The following is a 20,199-nucleotide window of genomic DNA, read 5'->3' on the forward strand; positions in this document are numbered from 1 at the left end:
TTCCGAATGGTTTGTCAAATTAGAGTCTAATGTGTTGCTTGTGCTGTAGACTAGTCCGATTTATTAAGGAATAACAGAGAAACTAAACCTTCCCACTGATAATTTCTACTTTAGCAGCGGTTCCTCCACCAGAATTGTGATTGAGAGAACATTTAAACCACAGCGTGTCCTCAGTAATGAAAAACATCTGCGTCCATGGTAACATGGAGTCAAATTAAACCTAAATGGGATCTAACCTGTGCTGCGTGATGGGCCCGCTCCCCTCGTGCACTGGGTGAATGGCAGTGAACATTATTTAGTGCATCACTGAGAAAAAATAATCAGTTCAGAGTGAAGAGCTTGTTGGTTGAAGTTAGAAAGTAGTTCAGAAGGGGGGGGAGTTAAGATGGAGCTTTGACTCAATGCTTGCTCACTCTGGATTCTGTTAAGCATCTGTTAAGAGTTCTGAGTGTTCATTGAAAGCCTTGAATTAAAAGCACATCTGCAGTGAAGTGGAGCTACAAACCTGAAGCGTCCATCTATCTACATGGCATGGCCTTTAAGCCACTTCACTGCTGCCATGCCCTCACGGTGACAGTGTCACTGTTAACCTCGGGCTTCGGGCTCTCTGGTCCCTCTGATCTGACTCCCTCAGGCCGATGGACGGCCTGCCTGCTTTTGGAGAATCCTCCCTTGTTTCTGAAGCAAGAGGCGGGCCTTTGGAAAGCAGGAATGCAGTCTGGAAGTTTTCCTACAAGCTCTCCTTCACACGTTTTAAAGCGTCCCTCCCGCGCCCCGCTATGGACATGTGGCCGCTGGTGCTCCTGTTTGTCCAGCTCTGCCTGTGCTCCGGCTATGAAGGTAAGATCTGTCTGAAAGCCTTCTTCTGCCCACGGGGCGTTTTTAAACCCCGCAGAGAGGAATGGAAGATCAAACAGAGGAGCAGTTTATCTCCACTCTGTCCGGAGGCTAAATGTGGGGCATCAGTGTTTTTTTTTGGTTGTTGTTGTGTTTTTCTTAATGTGGGGTAGGAGTTGGATTAGACGCTTTGAGTTTGGAGATGAGTTTTTGTTGCGCTGTGTTCCTGGTTTCTTGTCCTCACCGCTGGTGGTGAACCGCGGAGTGTTTACGTGGAGGGGGTGGGAAGCGGGGGGAGTGCAGTGTGCATCTGGGGCACGTTTTCCTGCACAAACCCCAGGTCTGTGGCTCTCTCGTGAAAACTCCCCGTGCTTTGTGTGCTCTCTGCAAAGGGGCAATAAAAGACCCATTCATTTGCTGTGTCAATGACAAAAAAAAAAAAAAAGAAGAAAAAACGCAGGGAAAAAAAGTTTCACATCTGGTGGCTGCGGGTCTGTCTATAACCTGGGGTTGAAACGCATACACAACGTTGACAATAGCTGCAACATGTAGTCACAACTTCAGGGGTCCCAAATGCATTTATTTCTCGCAAAAAAAATCTCAAAGGCTCCTTTGTTTTTTTTAATCTTTTGCAACGAGAATTTGTTGTTTTTGTCCAAATCATCCGTTTTTGTAAGTTGTGCATTGTGCATACATTTTTTTATGTATTTATTTTTATATTATTTTTTTTTACCCTGGGTGGGTGGAAAACAAGGCATTTCTTAACCCTACCTTCTACTCTATAAATCCAAAGCAGCTATTCAATAACAGCAAATTATCATTAAACTGTTTTAAGTGTCAAATATTACAAAAGAAACAAGAGAGACACACATCAGAGAAGCCTGCAGTGAGGAGGTGAACTCACTTAAAAGCTCATTTATGGATGGTGTGTGTGTGTGTGTGTGTGTGTGTGTGTGTGTGTGCGCGCGCATGTGTGGTGTGTGAGTGCTTTCACAGTGGTTTTGTGTCTACTGATGATTTGAGAGTGGCTCACCGCTGATGTATTATCATACAGGCTGCAGCATGAACTGCTCAGCAGATTTACACTGACAGACTAAAAGCTGCTTGTCAAGCTGATAAGACTCTGGTACGTACTTGTGTGTGTGTGCATTTATGAGGAGTTTATTTTACGGGGAACTGTTCGGGTTTGTTCTGGTGGTCATTTAGCCCCTTTGATAGTTAAGAGTGGATACCTGAGAGCGCCAGAGTGAGTAACTTCATGTTGCTCTTTTTGGGCTCGTTTGAAGTGGGTATGTGTTGTTCTCAGGTTTGGCATCTTTCCTACCTGTCCCTGCTCACAGTTCAACCCACTGAGGGCAAGTGCTTGTTAAAGCCCGATCAAATTTTCCATGATGATTCGTGTAGGCCGACTCATGTGTTTCTGGGAAGGATTCCTCCTCATGCTGAGAGAAACTTGGGTGAAAGCCAGCAGGCACAGTCAATGAGCGACTGTGCCTCCAGAGAAAGGAAGGAAAAAACTTTACGTCAGGTGAATCCTGGGCGATAACAAAGCGGTGCCTGATGAGCAGATCAGCAGCTAATTAATGCATAGCTACAAAACGGCTACTTCTCCAGCTGTTTTTTTCTGGGCTCTGGAAGAAGTAATAAGAGGCTGAACCTCAAGGGCCTAAATTTCAGAGGGCTGCTCATGTTATTCGTGGCAGCTTTTGAGAAATTCAGAACAATCTTTTTGATGGAGTACATCAGTCTACAAAAGGGCCCATATACCAGATACTTCCACACATACTAGTCTGATCCATTCTTAACACAAAATATTGAATAGCTCAGTTTGATCAGCTGCTTCTGCAAGTTACAGACAAATAGATGCGAGGAGAACCCATCATTTCCTTTGAACCTGCATCCTGAACACTTTCCGAATTAATAGTTTTCATTTAACGCGGCCGCTCACATCCTTTGGTGTCCCTTGGCTAATAAAGAACGCATGCTTGAAATGATTATGTAGTGCTCCAAATCTTTAGAATTCAAGATCTTTTTCCGAGTGTCTCAAGGTAACAGGCCTTGGTTTAAGATTACAGGTTCCCTCATGGCAGCATCTCATAACAGCAAACATCATTTCCTCATGGTAATGAGTGGATTATTTTGTAATCACAATAGTATTTTCTCCTGTGGTCATCAGACATGAGTGCCATGCTGCTGGCATTTTTACTTCTGTAACATTTAGTGTAAACTGAACATGGCAAACAAGGATATTTGGATGTCTCCCATTAGGTTTTTATTTGAGAAGCTTCTGGCTGAAGCGGAGAAGTGAGATATGGTCAGCCTCTCTGCTTTTGTCTTTGCCTACTTTAAGAACATATTGTCTGCGATAACGGCAACAAACAAGATATACATTTATGCCTTAACACGGTAAATTTATCAAACCTCCCCAACAGTCACAAAAGTGATTTTGAAACCTTTGATCAAGTAAACCACTAATTTCTGAGTTCTTTACATTATCTGTGATAAACGAGGCTTTTTCCCCCTCAAAATTGCAGTTTAATTTATCTTAGCTAGATGCAAAAAGTCTGATTTATTTATTATTTTTTTTAAAGATTATAATATTATTTTTTACCAACCTTTTTTTATAACTTGAAGAAACTAATTATTCGATCAATTAACTTGTGATATCACACCATAAACTGAACGACTGTAGGCCTGGCTTCTGTCAGCTTTCCTACACACCAAACAGCGAGTGAGAAGACGACTAAAAATAGGGGGAGAAAAAAAAACTGTCTCACACTGGACTTAATGTGGTTATTGACAGTTTGTATTACAGGCCTGCAGAGAGCAGCTAATTGCAATATCAGGCTCAGTAACTTTAAATGTATTCACTTCAGGAGGTTTGTCATGAAGGCAAGCTCCTGCTGTTCCTGCACCATTAATGCTTTGACAGAGTTTTCTCTAAGAATCCCTTTGATGTGGGAGAGACGGTGAAAAAGATGGTGCTGGCCGCTTATCTTCTCCTCATCATCTTGACAGATTCATTATATATGAATGAAGAGGAGTGTCGGATATTGTTGTCTCGAATTTAATGAATATGAAATGCTTTCATCAACAAGCACAAACGAGATTAACTTATTTTGAATCCAACCTCGATGCTTTGCCAGCAGTTTCAGATCCAGCTAGACATCGTATCAGCAAGAGCACTAAGAGCAGCTGTTCAGAGCTCCAGGTGGAGTCATCATGGCTGTAACAAGAAAGCCTTAGAAGAGGTCGCCCACTGCCCCGGGTGTCCTTGTAGGTCGCCATCCCTGTGGGGTTGTTTGTTTGTCCGAAGGAATAAGAAATACGCTGGAGTAAATGCCAGGAGAGATCAGTACAAGAAAAAGCTCTTTGTTCTCTGAGGCCGAACATTTGAACTGCAGTTCTTAATGTTATTGGATTATGACGTTCATTCTCGGTTTGTTAGGTTGCTAAAACGCAAATGTGTGTGCGGACAAAGTGTCTGAAAAGTGACTTTTTTTCTTCATTTTCGACAGAATCATAAAAAGTGTATTATTCCCGGAGACTTTTCTGGGAGTTTGGTGCCCTTACCTTACTAATTGGCAGAGATGTATTTGTTGTCTCATTTTATGGACTAATGTTTTGAGCCTGTGTTACATGGTAAAATTATCATGCTTATATATCTGATCTAATGCTCCTGCTTTGGGCTTTTTCCACACATTTGCATTTTGATAGATAACTTATCACTGGGTGATCTATATAATGTGTCAACATGGATTGAATATTTTACATAATTCATATCCTTCTACCACTACACAAGGTTGTTTTTTGCTCCTAAAAGGGGCCCTACTGTATTTGGCTTTGCCATTGTCATTGTAGATTTAGTTTGTTGTACTTCTTTAGTGTTTACCCATAAATATGGAGCCACAGTGTGGTTCTATTTATTTACTTATTTAGTTTGCCTCATTTAAAAATGTGTGTCTAAGTGTGACTAAGGGCTTAGTGGTGATTATGTCTAGTGTGCCAATAAGAATTAGATTATAGGTCAGTATGAGTTGGCAGGGCCACAGAGGGCGAACGTTAATGCCGATCGTGGTCGACGCAGATGAAATCATAGAAACATCGAACTTTTCGGGTCACATATGGCCTCCAGGAACAGTGCTGGGCTATGTGATGACTTTAGCATAAAGTGGCCAAACTGCATGAACCGAGTATCTGCATTCATCACGTGACGCACGCAGGTCCGAAAAGGATTTTTTTTCCCACTTTGAAACTTTGGAAAAGGATGCATTAATCTTGGAAATATGTTTTATTTGCCATACAGTGTTAACTACGGCTCAGCTCATATTTAGATACTTGTGATGCAGTAATCAGTTCTTGACAGATCCGTGCGTACACTAACCAACCAGTTTCAAGTGAGTGGGCGCCATAGTAGTTTCTTCTTATTCAAACATCTGTTCTTATTACTCCTGAACAAACAAAAAAAAAATATCAACTCTTAACTGATGAGGCACTTACCATATTAAGTTTTGTTGGCAGATTTAGCAATTAGCACTTACAGAGGTGATAAATATGCCATGTTTCCTGAGGCAACAGCCATAAAAAATATTTACTTTGCAGTCCTTGCATTGTAATTACCAATTAAAGAACACAACGCTCGCAAAGAGGAAACAAATCACAGGGTGTATATCTGCTACATAGCAACCGTGAATAATAATTTTAGAAATGAGATATTATGCCATTTTATCAGATCGCGGTGTAAATCACTGCATCCAGCCGTCCTGCCACTGCATACTGTTTCCCCGAAGTTGCTGCATGTTCTTGCAGAGCTGCCTATATTTCGGAGGCATCTGTGGCTCCCACTACCGTCCACTTTAAAGCGTGCATGCACACACACTCACGCACACACAAAGGCACACCTGTAATTAGATTTCCATACCCTCCTCCCTCGCACCATTAAGAACCAGACTCTAAAGTTTCCCCATTACACAGCTAAATCAGACTCGCTCAGTATGTGGGTTTGCTCTGTGCAGTCCATGATGTGCGATCCAACTGCTGAAACCTCAAACCTCATTGTGTGTTGTGGGTGTGTGTGTGTGTGCGGTGACTTACAGCATGTTGTTCCAGAAATGGTTTCATTAAATTGGCAGAAAAGCCATGATAAGGAATGTGGGACAAAATGGGAGATTTTCTTGCAGTATCAGGCTCATTGACCGGAACATGAGGATTATGTATTTAGTTAGTTGGAGGGTTAAACACTCCTCCCTTCTGGATCCTGAACAGAGGATGTATTCACACTAAGGTTCATAACAACCTCGGGCCAAGATTGAACACCCCTCCCCTCCTAATTCAACCCCTTCCTTACCCATTTCGACTTATGTTATTGCCTCTAGCCTGCTCTACCCACCTGCCCAATCCCTTCATTCTTTACCTCGAAATCTTCTTTGCTCATCACACTACTTCACACATTTGTCCTGTGTCCTCGAGCAGTCTCACCACCAGAAATATTAAGCTCTCTTATCATTTGCCCTGCTTGAGTAATTGTGTTCGCAGTTAAAGTCGACTCAAAATGGATCTATGGTAGGTATGACTGTGGGAGATGTCTTGGAGGGGACAGTTTGAAAATAATTGCACACCTTCAATTTTCATCAGACACAACAGGGGACTGCAGAATAAACCTTTGTAAAGAAAAAGAAAAAAAAGATAGTCATTTTCCCAACCAGCTGGAAAAAGAGAATCTTTTGAGATTTACTCTCAATGCATGTCTTTTGTCCAGAAGATCCAGATCAGCCCCCTGGAATCTGATTAAGATGGAAAGTTGAGCAATATTTTCAAGCTTATTTTTTGCTGTTTCACAGCAACAAAAGCCCCAAACGTCAGCCAGGAACAATGCTTTCAAACATTTCCCAACAACTTGGTCTTGGATCAATCTTTTCCTTGTACTGGTTGTTTTTTTTTTCTTGTTTTCTTTCACCCTCAGGGTCAGGACATTACACCCACGGAGACGACGAGGACTGGTATTCTCGTAGATATAAAGGTGACTACTCTTGGTTTGCCACAGCCAGTGCCAAAAACACACATGCAGAAATGTGAACAATCAAGTAGCCACACTGGAATAGTTTTTTTCCCCCAACCAATCGAGTAGATTTGTTGCCCAAATATTGCAAAGTAATTTTCTTATTGAAACTTAACCAAACAAGAGTGAAAACAAACATAGAAAATGCCTACTTAAGCCTATGCGCAACTGAGAATTAAAGTAAAAAATACCCTGGTTGAAAGACTTGCGGAGCTAAACATTCAGATTCTCTTTGATTGGTTCATTCATAAACAGTAGTGATTTTACAGCACAATCTAATATAGAACAGCTAGCTTTCACTTACACTTCACTCACAAATTTATTGGACTAGAAGTTTGAAAGAGTAACAAATAAATCTGAGTTAAAATGCAATAAATGCAAGTTTTTATTGCCTGAAATTCAAACGCGTACTTCTCCTTGTAGCGCGGTGCTAGGTGCTACATTTGCTAGCTATATTAGCTAATAGTGAAGTGCGCTGTCAGCAGCCTCAAATTACGTGAGTGGATTAATTTATGTGCAAATAAAATGCATTATCGAAATTGTTTTGTTCTTTTACCGAAGTAAAAATATATTTTTATGTACTCAGATTTTATCCCCCCACATTTTATTCCAACATATTTAACTGCTGCAAATGTGCTAGCAAAGGCTGACAAGTTAACAGTCAAATGTAAGATGGTTTTCTCATATTACAATGGAACAGATTAATTAGTTTGATAATTCTCAAGATAAGTTTTGTATAGAAAATGAAAAAATTGTTTTTACATACCCAAAATATTTTAATTTTTTTTTTTTTCTTTAGGATAGTTCAAACAAAGCTGTGGTAGAACATTCAAATATGAACCTTGTTGCCTCAAATTCTATACATTCTATTATGTTTTGTATGACTCAGAAATATTTTAAAGTGAATAGTAAATAGTATTTTTAAAGGCATAATTCAACTTAGCTCTGCCAACTTTGAAAACTGACACAGATATGTCAAAGTAGCTTCCAACTTTATATTTGGGGTCAGTTAACATGGAACATCGTCATTCAGGCCAAACTAAACTCTTCCTTCATGTAAAAGCTTAAATATGATATTATTTTCTTTCACTCAGCGGCTGTGGAAACTGCCAACACACACATATACTCTGCAAGAGGGAGCAAGGGAGGCTGGTTGTGTAATGAATACTCATCTTTATTCCAACTGGACATTAGCCTAAGCTGGTGTGTATTATCTTTTCCAAGTGTGTGGATATGTGTGTGTTGGGCCACAGTACTCAGTGTTTGTCATGAGCCAGCAGGAAATAAACTGCAGATTTTGATTTCCCTGTATTGAATAAGAACCTTGCGGCCCCACAAACTTGGCTTCAGACAAGGAATTTTTACACAAGTTGTAGAGATAGACAAGTACCCGTCAGACTATTGGACAAGTTGAAAGGAGATGCAATCTAGTAGGACTTAAAGGAATAGTTTAACATTTGTGGACGCATGGATATTGTCTTGCTGAGAGTTAGATGAGAAGACTGAACATTGTCATGTCATTGAAAATTATGAAACTGCTGCCAGCTGCAGTGACTAACTTTGCATAAATGATGGATATAGGGAAACAGCTGAACCTAAGCCAATGTTAAAAATCAACCCCTGGCTCCGGTCTGTAAAGACAACCTAATGACAACTCTCCATTTACTGCTTTTTCCTGTTTTCATGCTATGCTAAGCTCTTTGGCAATAACATCCTACTTAAACATATGATATTAGTTTTCTCTTCTGACTCTCAACAAGAAAGTGAATAAGAGCATTTTCCAAAATGTTAAACTACTCCCTTGATAAACATTTTGTTATTAGGGACAAAAGCTTTTTTTTGTTTTTTTTGGTGGTCAGCCTTAAAATTGTAGCATCATTTCTGAGTAAATTGTCAGATGGAAATGGATCCAGAGGAAAATAATCGGAGCTATTACCTAAATCAGAGATTTTACCTAAATTAGCAGCGCAACAGACTAGTTTTTTTTTTTTTTTTTTTTTCTTCAGTGATTTCACTGTGGCACAGACATTGGAAGTTAAGTGGTCACACACATAATTGCCTATCTTCTCCTCCTGTGAAGCTATCTTCTTTTCCTCTCAAGCACACCTATGGATTATGCAAAGTCACAGAAAAGGTAATGAGAAATCCACCGTATCTGCCTGTACTCAAGGTGATGGGTGGGTTTTACATTTTCATTCTAATAAAGCAAGTCCTCCAAAGCTTTTATATTCTTCAGGTAAGTGCTTATTATTGAGTCTCTCCCACTCCACAGCCAAGACGTGTAACTGCATCGATGCTGCAGATAAAAGCTCAGTGCCATTTCCATCCTATTCCCCCTGCTTTTAGGAACCCCGTGGTGTGCGCCCATTAAGGTGAAACATGGTGACGTGAGCTGTCGCACACCCAGAGGGGAGACCTACAGGAATGTCATGGGGACACGTTGTAAAATCCGCTGTAAGCAGGGATACGAAGTCCAGAGCACAGAGGTGGTGTGTATGGCAAGCAAACACTGGTCCTCTAACTACGCTTGCAGAGGTGAGAACTAATTTCTACCTGGAAACATGGTCACACACATGTTGATTGTAATTAAAATGTGACATTGTCGATCGGTCTGTAAACTACTTTATTGAAGCCCAGAGTTCTGCATCTGGATGTCACCACCTGAGTCTTTTGCAAGTTGGAAGTGACCATTTTTGAACAAGAAGGTAGAGCTGGAGAGAGGTGGCCGAAAGTTTGTTGGACAAAAAAAAAAAAAACGTATCTGTGAGAGTTACTGTCAATTAAGTTATTGGATTATCATGAAAAAGACCACCAGCACTCAAGAACTCAAGAAATTAACCTAGCTAATGACACCCTATTGCATGAAAGAAGTTGAGGCATTTGAAATGGGAGTCTGGCACGTGTGCACCGGCTTTATGCAGTACAGCAGATGACTGTGTCAAATGTTTATATAGGCTATGCATGTTAAAGACGAACTATAATGGCGTGGTGTGGGAACATCCTCAGGATTCAGATGTTACATTTTCAATTGTTTAATTCAGCAGTGTAGCCGATACATTCATGGACTGAATCTACCAGCTTTTGTAAGTGTGATGTGTGAACTGACAGGGTGGGCAACTGCTAGTTTTTGACCGTTGCTCACAAAATGAAACCTTTTCTCATGTTCTCATGCCACAAGTTAATGTTTTGATGAAGAGAAGCAAATTTCTGACTTATAATGCTACAGTGAGACGAGAGGAGACTGACACAAGGAGTCACAGCGGATTGCAACATCCTCCCTGTTACATTTTACAGGCTCTGTGTCAGGGTTATGCATTTAATTAGTCTTTGATTGAAGGTAATGTAATTTCAGAATATCAGCTTTTAATGTTATAATAATTCATTCCTGCATACCATTACAACTACACCTGGGGGCGGTGCTATTTGGTACAGCTAGAACCTGTAAATGTATATTGAATATACAAATGGTGTTGGAATTAGGCGGACGTGGTAAAGCCATTCATCTAAATCATTGGTATGTTTTAGGGATGTTGTTGTAAGTACTAAGAGTAGCATCCCCCAGGATCAGCATTGTTTAAAAAGGGTTTAATTATCAATAATCATTATGAAATGATCATATTGTAAGCTGTTGAAAGTTTATTTTAATTATGAATTGGTTTTCCTTGTATCACCTAATAGACTCTTAACCTGTAATCATTTCAGCCTCGTGTGACCCAAGCTTTAATTTGATTCACTTTCAATTTCTCCCGGCCATTTTGCATTAGTAGGACCTGATCATATAAAACGTAAGCATTGTGACAGAAAGTATTTGAGAGAAAAAATTGTCCTCATGTGAGAGTGGTTCATTCATTTAAAAGACCCCGAGGTTAAACGACTTAAATGAGGCGTCTTAAGCCACTCTCAAATGAGAAACTCAGGAAAAACTCAACCCTGGTAATATGGTTTGAGCCCCATATATCTGAAAATGTGACATTCAGTTTGCCATTCAGATTTGCAGGGAAAACTTACATCATTCTGATTCTAGGTTATCTAGCTTCTTTTTCTCATTGTTTAAGCCTCGCTTCAACTTCAGATAATGCTTTAAGCGCTGCATCTCAGGAGTGGGAAGTTGAAGCACTTTTGCTTATTGCTTTGCTATTTGCATTGAATCTCATCATTAGTTACAGTTCGTGGTTCACCTATTATAAGAAATACATCATGTAATTTTTTTTTTTTTGCCCATTGAAGTAAATCTGACTTTTAATTGTCGTTCTTTAATTTATTTGGAAATTACTGGTGATTGTTGGAAATTCTGATTTCCCTTTTTTTACCATTAAACGCTACATTAGTACAGCGCCAGTAAAAGCCATTTCAAATATAAAAATCGATGAAATATCGCCGATATAAGCAACAGCTCTTTATGTTAAATGTAAGGCCTTTTTTTTCTTTGCCTGTTAAGACGCAGAATTTTTTTTTCTGTCTGAATAATCAGACTTGAAGCTCGAGTAGAGAGCCAGCCGGTATAGAGATTCGCAAAGGCAAAATAATTGTCTACCAAAGAGCGTTAGACCAGTTGTATGCACAAAAAGCAGCAGAGGTGTTAAGAATGAAAAGCAGCTTGAGAAGAGTTCAAACTTTGCTTTCTCTCTTACCTCCACACCCCTGGCCTGTCACTGAGTAAAAGGGTATTGTCAGAAAATTGATATCGGAAAGGTTACAGATGATGTCGGATTGCTAAAAGGTCCAGGGATTCAAATGCCAGCTAACAATCATCTTTTCATTCCCTGTAGTATGACTGAGGATGCTGATTTACTCTTACTCCAGCATAGAGTGAGAGTCAGCTTAGAGAGTTAAGGCAACTGTGTGATATAAAAAAACTGTGTGATATAAAAAAACCAACCCGAAAAACCAACAGCATTGCATATTTTTTAAGCGTATTTGCCAGCCTGAATGTATGGTGTGCATCTGAATTGTTGAAACTGTCAAGAGAAAGCTAACATTTGCTGACTCTGAGCTGTCTCTGCTAATAGAGATCCGCTGTCAAAAGCCTGAAATGCCCATTAACGGAGGTCACAAGTGTTCGGATGGTTCCTACTTCAACTCTCGCTGTGAGTTCTTCTGCTCCCCTGGATTCACTCTGAAGGGCCAGAAGACGGCAACCTGCCAGCACAGCAAGGTGTGGAGTGCCACAGCCCCCACATGTGTTGGTAAGACTGTGTGTTGTTGTTGTTGTTGTTGTTGTCTCCCACAGGAGGACTGGAGCCCAGAGACCACTGAACTCACATGTTATTATTACTTGCTTAAGGCACAATGCCAGCCCCAACAGTTTAATCCAAATCTGTGAGAAAGCTTCTTTTTTTTTGCACTGAAAACATTTTGGGATTTTTTTATATATATATATATATATATATATATATAAATATATATATATTTTTAAAAGCAGGCCTGGAGACGTGTACATGCATCATTTACAGAAACAAAAATGAGCAGACTGGTGCTTCTCTGCTCACTGGAAAATTAGACCATTTGCAGCATTTAGCCACAGCCTCAGCTCTAAATCTGTGAGCTAAACAACCTGCATTTTAGTGATAGTATATAAAAAAAAAATAGTCTTGTAACCAGAGGACTGTGCCAGTGTTTTGTTTTTTTGTAGTTGTTTTTTTCTTTTAATGCGTGCACGGACTGCACTGAGCCAGCACATCTTTAGAAGTGCTGTTTGAGGAAAGGCATTGAGTGTGCTACGTTGCTGTCTGCTGAAGACACACTGATGACTGATGATGACTCATCCTTGTTTCCCCTGAGTACCGATTCATCTTAACCTTTTTTTTTTGCTACCTTAAAAGCTTGTTTTGACTCGTTTCTGATGCTCCCAGCTTGTCTCTGGGTGTGCCTGATTGTATGTACAATAGTTGTCCAGGTGGTTTTGGCCAGTTTTCCACCAATTAGATGGTACTATGTAGCCATCAAATAGACATTTAGGTCCTTTGACAAGATTATTGTCTCAAAGAGTCTCTCAAATCAGCTCATGAAAGCATTTTCAACCATCACGTGTTGCTTAATTAGCTTACTGGCCATATGTAATTTATCAATTTGAATCAATGAACCAGCAAGCTGCCACTATTATCAGGGTAAGCTGTAGTTGCTCTGTGGAGTAACAGAAAGCATGACTGACATCATTTGAGCTAGATATTCTTTGCCCTCTCAGAGAGTAGTTGACTGTTTTCATTTTTAAATCCAGGTTAAAAATATTTATTTTCTCATGTGTTTATGCATGAAATCTGCACGATATCTTTTATTTTATTTGTTTCTCTTTATATTATTTTATGTATTTTTTATGTTTCTTCCACTCCCTGCTGCAATGCTTTTATTTTATGTGAAGCACTTTGAATTGTTTTGTACATGAAATGTGCTATACAAATAAATTTGATTTGATTTGATTTTCTTTTCTGTCTGTAGATATCGATTCCCCCAAAATCAAGTGTCCCAATGTGAAGGATAAGTGGGCTGAACCAGGGAAGCTGACCGCGAGGGTGACGTGGGACACACCGGAGGGTGTCGACACTGCTGATGGCATCCTTACAGAGTCAGTCTCGGCGTTCTCTCCTAAGATTTCATCGCATTTTGCTTCAGTGCTCTCAGACCGCTGAAGCCCTCTGCGAAAAGGGAGATCCCAGAAACAAAAGACTCAATCTGAGCATGTGTCTTTGCAGTGTTATCCTGAAAGGAAAACCTTCAAAGTCCGACTTCCCAGAGGGGCTCCATAAGATGTCGTACACTGTATTTGACCGGGCCGGCAACAAAGGCTCTTGCCGTTTCACTGTCCGAGTGCGAGGTGAGCCTTCAAAAGCAGAGTCAGAGATTTGCATCTTCTGAGTGTAGCAGGATTTTTGGTAGGACTTTGTATCAGTCAGTGCACGGCACATCAGAGGTGTGACACTTTGACATGTTCCACCACACCATAACCTAGATGACTGTAATGATTCACTTCCTAGTCGTGCCCGGGTCCCCCAGAGGTCCCATATCTGTGATACAAAGGGTCAGAGTTTATGTATCTGCATAAACTCTATATTTTACTGATAGATGGCACCAAATTTGACTTTTTTTTCCCCAGTGAAGCTTGTTATGAAATGATGTGGAAATCACAAGCCTCTGAAATACAGCAACGGTATGTTTTTTGGGGCTCGTAACAGTGGAAAATGATTCTCTTGTAAGAGGTTTGAGGTGAATGTTTTAAACAGAAGGCGACTTTTCCCTTTTTCCATAAATGATTCCCAGGCTACAGTCAAAGTAGCATAACTTTACTGGTCCAGTTGTGGCCATTCGGGTGTGAGTAAGCTCTATTTATGTCTCGTGGGGTTATTTTTTACGTCTTTGTAGTGTTTAGCTCTATTGCCGTTTTGCAGGTAGTTGTGAAAATGTAACAAACACAAGTGATAAAATTGTAGTGACCCCATAATCTAAAATCTACCATAAAAAACCCACCATAAAAACATCAGAACTGAATGAACGAGAAATAAAGATAAAAGTTGTTCGATCATGTCTATCCTAATGTAAGTAAAGACCCCCAAACTGAGTCTCATTCAAATGTTTTTTTTTAGTCCTGATGGGCGTACATATTTTCTTTTACAGTTTCTTAGAGAAAAATGCAGGAATGTGCTGAAAGAGCAGTTCATTTGTATTTTTGTGCAGAAGTGCTGACCCTCGTGTTGTGTGTCTCACGTGTGTCTCTTTGTACGCAGTGCGCCGCTGCAGCCCGCTGTTCCCCCCGGACAACGGTTACATGAAATGCGGCGGTGACGCCGACAACTACGGCGCCACCTGCGAGTTCACCTGTCAAGGCGGCTACGAGCTGGCAGGCAGCGCTGCCAGAGTGTGTCAGTTTGGACTCACCTGGTCTGGTTCAGATACAACCTGCGCACGTATGTACTGGCACGCAGATGGACAAACAGTCACATGCCACACTGTCACTAACAGGCTTCTTCTTTTTTTTTTTTTTTTTTAACACTCCCTTCAGTTTTTTTCTTACTAACAAAAACTGAACTCGTCCTAGAACTTTTTAATTAAACACTGTGTCCAGAAGACAGAGAATGTGGCAAAGCTACAGATTTTTTTTTTAAGTAAGAAACTATTAAATATTGATGCTAAACTATTGCTGCTGTGATATTGGTCCTTAAAAAGGATTTGCATGGCTGGGTTTTGTGCTTTTCAAATATTTTCACCCAGTCTGAATTGGGACCTCTGAGTGTTCAGGGACAAAATTGCTAAGAGTTACTAACATAAAACCAACATAAAAGAATCAAAAGCTAGAAAAATCATCAAAAAACAATGAAGACGGAGTAGAAAATAAGATTCACGATGGCAATATTTTGTCACATTCCTGTTGTTTCATGTGGCTAAAACTTCATTTATAACAATAATTTATAAGATATTGTTTTTTTTCCCATGTGACTTTGTGCTGTTTTAATCTACAAATAACTTGGAGTAAGACCAGATGAATATACAAATAGTATACAGCTTGTTGACCACTCATTAACATTATGTTTTAGGGTTTCTTTAAACATTGCAGAGACTTGCACTCAGGGATAATCTCAATAGAAAGCTGCGGTCAAATTTCAGCATCGTAATGAACTCATAAACATGTTTTTTTTTTGGCCATAAAATGATGAAGGGAACGCAGTTGTTCCACAAATGAAAAGGTTACCGACACTGCGACGTTAGAGAGTTTGGCAAAAACACTTTACTGGCTATTACTTGATGATATTTGTGAGCATGTTTCACTCTGAATTGGTAACGCATATTGGGTAGCTACTGCTGCCGCGGCTGCTGTGCTGTGCTCTTCTAGATACAGCATCATCGGCCAAACAAAACAAACACTGTTTGATATCCGCTGTTGGATATTACAAGTCTGAATTTGCTGCGAGGGTTTTTCTTCTTTCGCAGTCTGTACACCAAATGCAGCCCCATTCATCCTTAAACCCTCGACCTTTGTTGAGGAGCATGGATGAAAGCGAATACTTTGCTGTTTTGCAGTTACACACAATCACATGTGTCATTCTGGCAACGCGTATCCTGGTTTCATGCGAGAAGCTCAGTGGAGGAGAAAATGGCAGCCTCGGCTGTCCATCGATTGAGGGGAAAAAAAAAAAAAAGAATCAATACTCCTGCTGTGTTACGTTTGTTCCTGTGAGACAAGAAGAAACGTGTTGCAGCTCTCGACCATCAGCGGTTAATGTTTAGTTCGTTCTCCGAGCAACCAAAAACAGTCGCGTTATGCTGCATCTCGCAGTGACGAGGTGTTGCAATAAATCGCCACCTTTTCCGAGTGTCTTTCGTATCTTGACCTAATTGTACATTCAATGTCATCACAGCCATGAACATCAACGTGGGAGTGCGTACAGCTGCTGCGCTGCTGGACCAGTTCTACGAGAAGCGACGGCTCCTCATTATCTCGGCACCGACGGCTGCCAATCACAATTACCGCTTCCAGATGACTAACCTACAGGTGAGGCACGACTCAGACGCCCAGCAGCAGCAGCAGAATGCGAGCCGGCACCGCCGCAGTGATTTGTTTCCTGTCTGCTGCCTCTGACGAGGAGGACCGCAGTGCGTTTGTGTTTAGTTCTTGCTGTTGCTTTGAGGGACAGATATATGAAAGAGAGGGTGTCACAGCGATGATCAGAGGATGCCACGGCAGTGAATAAATGACTCTGACAGCGTCTTTGAGGAGGCTCTTGTGGGGTGGACGTTTTCCCACAGCTAGTCAGAAACCATTAAGTCGGAAATCCCTTTAAACCGCTGACCTTTTAGAGTCAACTCAGAGACTAACTGGTGTCAGTCCATGAAGAAGCTGAGTGATCGGTCCTGTAACCTGCCCAGTAGTTTGGTTGGTGGTTTGCTCTTTTGAACGTAGATAATATTTTCTGCTTTGAAATGAGGGAATCCTGCTGTATGCTATCTTATATAAATAATGATAAAGTAACTCACGAGTGTTGGATGAGTTCAATTTTTGATTTAAAAAGGTAACACCAGCTGCTACTGAATATAGTTATTTCAACACACGTAACAGTTGGATTCAAGTTTTTCCTAAACCTTGTCTAGCATGTGTTTTATTCCTTAAGGCACTTAACACTGACATGTGAATCATTCACGCATAAAAAGGTCTCTTAATTCAAGGGATGAACCAGAGTTGTGTCTGTCTTATTAAGCACTTTGTCACCAGACACACCATTTGTTCCCTTTTCTTTAGTCGCATCTATGAAAAATGCAGAAGAGTTTGACAGTTGTGAGATAGTATTTTTCAAGATTTCTGAAGAAAGGCAAATCTCCGCATGGTGTGTCCTTAAAACACCTGAGGGAAATTGACAAAGCGGAGGACAAAAGAAGAAGTGGCAGGCTTAGAAAATGGTCTACAGCGGATGAACAGTATCTGAAAGTGATGTCCTTGGAGGGAGGTATCCTCCCCAGAACCCACACCTCGTCATTATTGAAGCAGTGTGGGATCATCTTGACAGAGAACAGAACAAAAGGCAGCCAACATCCAAAAAAGAGCTTTGGAATGAAATTCTTCAAAAAGCCTGGAGAACTATTCCTGAAGACTTAAAGAAGGGAGAAGAAAGCTCGTCTAAGAGGGTTAGGCTGTGTTGAAGAATAAAAATTCTCATACCAAATATTGACTTTCAAGGATATTAGAATTTTTTCAAACACCATTATTACCTTTTATATGCTGCATTCACATTGATTTTTTTCTGTTGTCTTAGCAAAATATATAAATGAGGTGTTTCTCAAGACTTTCGTACAGCACTGTATTACATAAGCAAAGTGGTGCTGCTGCTCACAATCTAGCACAGACCAGGAAGAGGTTTGTCTAAGTGTCCGCCGTTGGCCTGACAACCCATGGCATTGAAACCCGATTGGCACCGAATCAGTCGCAATGTTGCAACATCGTGCTCATACATACATGTGTTAAACTCATGTTTGGAAGCGTCTGCAGCTGAAAACAGTTGAAGTAGTGATGAACTTGAACTGATCCTGATTATAATCGGCATAAGCTTTTGCTCCTTTTTCTTTTCGCCTGCAAAGGAAACGAGTAACAAAAAGCTGTTAATCTGTTTCTGTCCCGTGGGAACAGCACGCTCAGTGTGGACTGGACCTGAGACACGTGACAGTTATCGAGCTGGTTGGGACTTACCCGGCACAAGTTGGTCGAATTCGACACAGGCCGCTCCCCCCAGTACTGTCCCTGCAGCTCAGGTACGAACTCTCGCACACATTTGTGGAACCTCGGCCCACGTGGCTTTCGTTTCTCTCCTGCTTACCGAGCTGATGTGTGTTTCGTAGGCTGCTGCTCCAAATTCCTCAGAGGTCTTTCCAAATGGTTTTGGTGGACAAGCAGGGCATAGACAAGCAGCGGTACCCGTTCCCCATCACAGCGGCTGAATTATTCACCACCATTGACACTCTCCCCCTCCGCAAGGACGAGATGGTGTTGCAGCAGGAGGCAGGCCAAAGCTGTCAGTCATAACGTGCCCCTCGGCCTCTCAGTGCACCTCCACGGACTGCCAACCACCTTTGATCCTTTTTCTCCCTGATCGCATCAGAAGAGACCGACTCAGATCATCTGTTTTCACCCACGTCACACACTCACTCCTGTTTCGTGTGTGTGTGTGTGTGTGTGTGTGTGTGTGTGTGTGTGTGTGTGCGTCCAGTCAAAGGTTTGGATGTCAGTCATGGTGCTGATCCGAGGCTGATCACGCAGTACGTCACAGTCACATTGATTCTGTGTTTATCTGAATGTTTTGTTGTTTCTTTTTTTTTATATTTTCAAAGCAGATCTATGTTTTTACTATTTTGTATAAAAAGTCTGGAAAACTTTTTAAGCCTTTTTGATATTTATGTCTTCCGTCTGTAACAGTGATGTAGCCTGTGTTTTATGCACAGTGCATCTTCGTCTGAATTTACAAAACACTGATTAAACGTGTGCAACGCGGAGGTTGTGCTCTTCACTGACTCCACGTGGCTCTTTATGTTGACGAGTCAGTTGGTTTTGCGTCCTGCCTCATCCAATTCGTGTCATATTCAGTTCACCTGGAAAAAAAACAAAAAACTTTTTCACCCACTCTTGTCAGTGCTGGAAGATAGTCTCACTTTACTTCCTGTCATAGCTCGTGTCTCGTGCAATTGCCTTCTTTAAGCTTTTAGGACCAGCCAATCGGAAACTACGTTCAGTGCACTGCGTCACATGCATCACTGGCTCTCATTGGCTTTAATCAATTACAGTTAACAAAGAGCAGCTTTCTATTGTGTTCTGTGTTCTGCTTAGTGAATGTTAATGAATGAATGAGTGAATGAATGAAGTTTGTTCTTTTGCTTTTCAAATGGATCTTAGGTTGGCACTACATCTGGCTTTTGATTTGACACTACTGGACATGTGTATTTAATATATCATTTCTTTAGTGCGTACGCATACACTGGAAAAAAATGCCCCTCCAAAAATAAGTAAAAAAACAGCAAATACAAGACGTTTTTGCTTGAAATAAGCTAAATAAATCTGCCAAGGAACTATTGAAAACCGGCTTGTCAAGATTTCTTGAAATAAGATGTGATATTTAGGACTTTTGAGATAAAAGTGATCTTGAAATTAGCTTAAAAACCTCTTCAAATGTTAAAAAAAAAAGCTTGTTTCAAATGATATGTGACTCAAAACATTTTGTTTTCAAGACTTTTTCATTTAACAAGATATTCAAGATGTATAGTCTTCAAACAAGTCCCTATATCTTGCTGAAATAGTACCTGTTAGGCATTTGTGTCTTATATTAAGTGTAATGAGATATTTTGACTAGAAATGAGACAAATATACTTGGTAAGACTTAGATTTTTTCCAGTGTATATATATCTATGCACTGGAAAAAATGCCCCTCCAAAAATAAGTAAAAAAAACCAACAAATACAAGACATTTTTGCTTGAAATAAGCTAAATAAATCTGCCAATGGAACTAGTGAAAATCGGCTTGTCAAGATTTCTTGAATAAGATGTGATATTTAGGACTTTTGAGATAAAAGTGATCTTGAAATTAGCTATTTTGACTAGAAATGAGACAAATATACTTGTTACGACTTAAATTTTTTCCAGTGTATATATATCTATGTGACGGTCAGTGCTCTCTGTGCGCTGCAGACTGTCGGCCTCTGCTCCGTCCACCTTTTAACCTGATGATACCTGTGATTACACATGATTGGTCAGAGAGCTTGGATGCCAGCAACACATGGAGGGCCGTTGGCCTAGCAGAAGGGCGAAGAGATCATTCTGCTATCCTGGTTGTGGCAAC

The 20,199-nt window shown here is 40.6% G+C and overlaps 1 protein-coding gene across 1 annotated transcript; it reads left to right on the top strand.

Moving 5' to 3' along the window:
* The first annotated feature begins 545 nt into the window (after nt 1-545).
* On the top strand, nt 546-18,903 carry srpx (sushi-repeat containing protein X-linked). Its single transcript, XM_075479427.1, has 10 exons — nt 546-840; nt 6,800-6,856; nt 9,242-9,430; nt 11,905-12,081; nt 13,331-13,457; nt 13,585-13,706; nt 14,614-14,793; nt 16,243-16,376; nt 18,003-18,124; nt 18,212-18,903. Exons 1-10 carry the CDS (start codon nt 639-641, stop codon nt 18,393-18,395), a joined length of 1,494 nt encoding a protein of 497 aa, XP_075335542.1. The 5' UTR covers nt 546-638; the 3' UTR covers nt 18,396-18,903.
* The last annotated feature ends 1,296 nt before the right edge of the window (nt 18,904-20,199 follow it).

Source organism: Odontesthes bonariensis, chromosome 12 (assembly GCF_027942865.1).
Source record: "Odontesthes bonariensis isolate fOdoBon6 chromosome 12, fOdoBon6.hap1, whole genome shotgun sequence".
NCBI classification, from domain to species: domain Eukaryota; kingdom Metazoa; phylum Chordata; class Actinopteri; order Atheriniformes; family Atherinopsidae; genus Odontesthes; species Odontesthes bonariensis.

What these genes read in the sequence shown, in the direction of transcription:
- srpx (XM_075479427.1), top strand. Translation starts at nt 639, where the DNA reads ATGGACGGCCTGCCTGCTTTTGGAGAATCCTCCCTTGTTTCTGAAGCA. An exon ending in GTATTCTCGTAGATATAAAG is followed by an intron (nt 6,857 to 9,241) that starts GTGACTACTCTT and finishes CCCTGCTTTTAG; the next exon opens with GAACCCCGTGGTGTGCGCCC. An exon ending in TTCAGATACAACCTGCGCAC is followed by an intron (nt 14,794 to 16,242) that starts GTATGTACTGGC and finishes ATGTCATCACAG; the next exon opens with CCATGAACATCAACGTGGGA.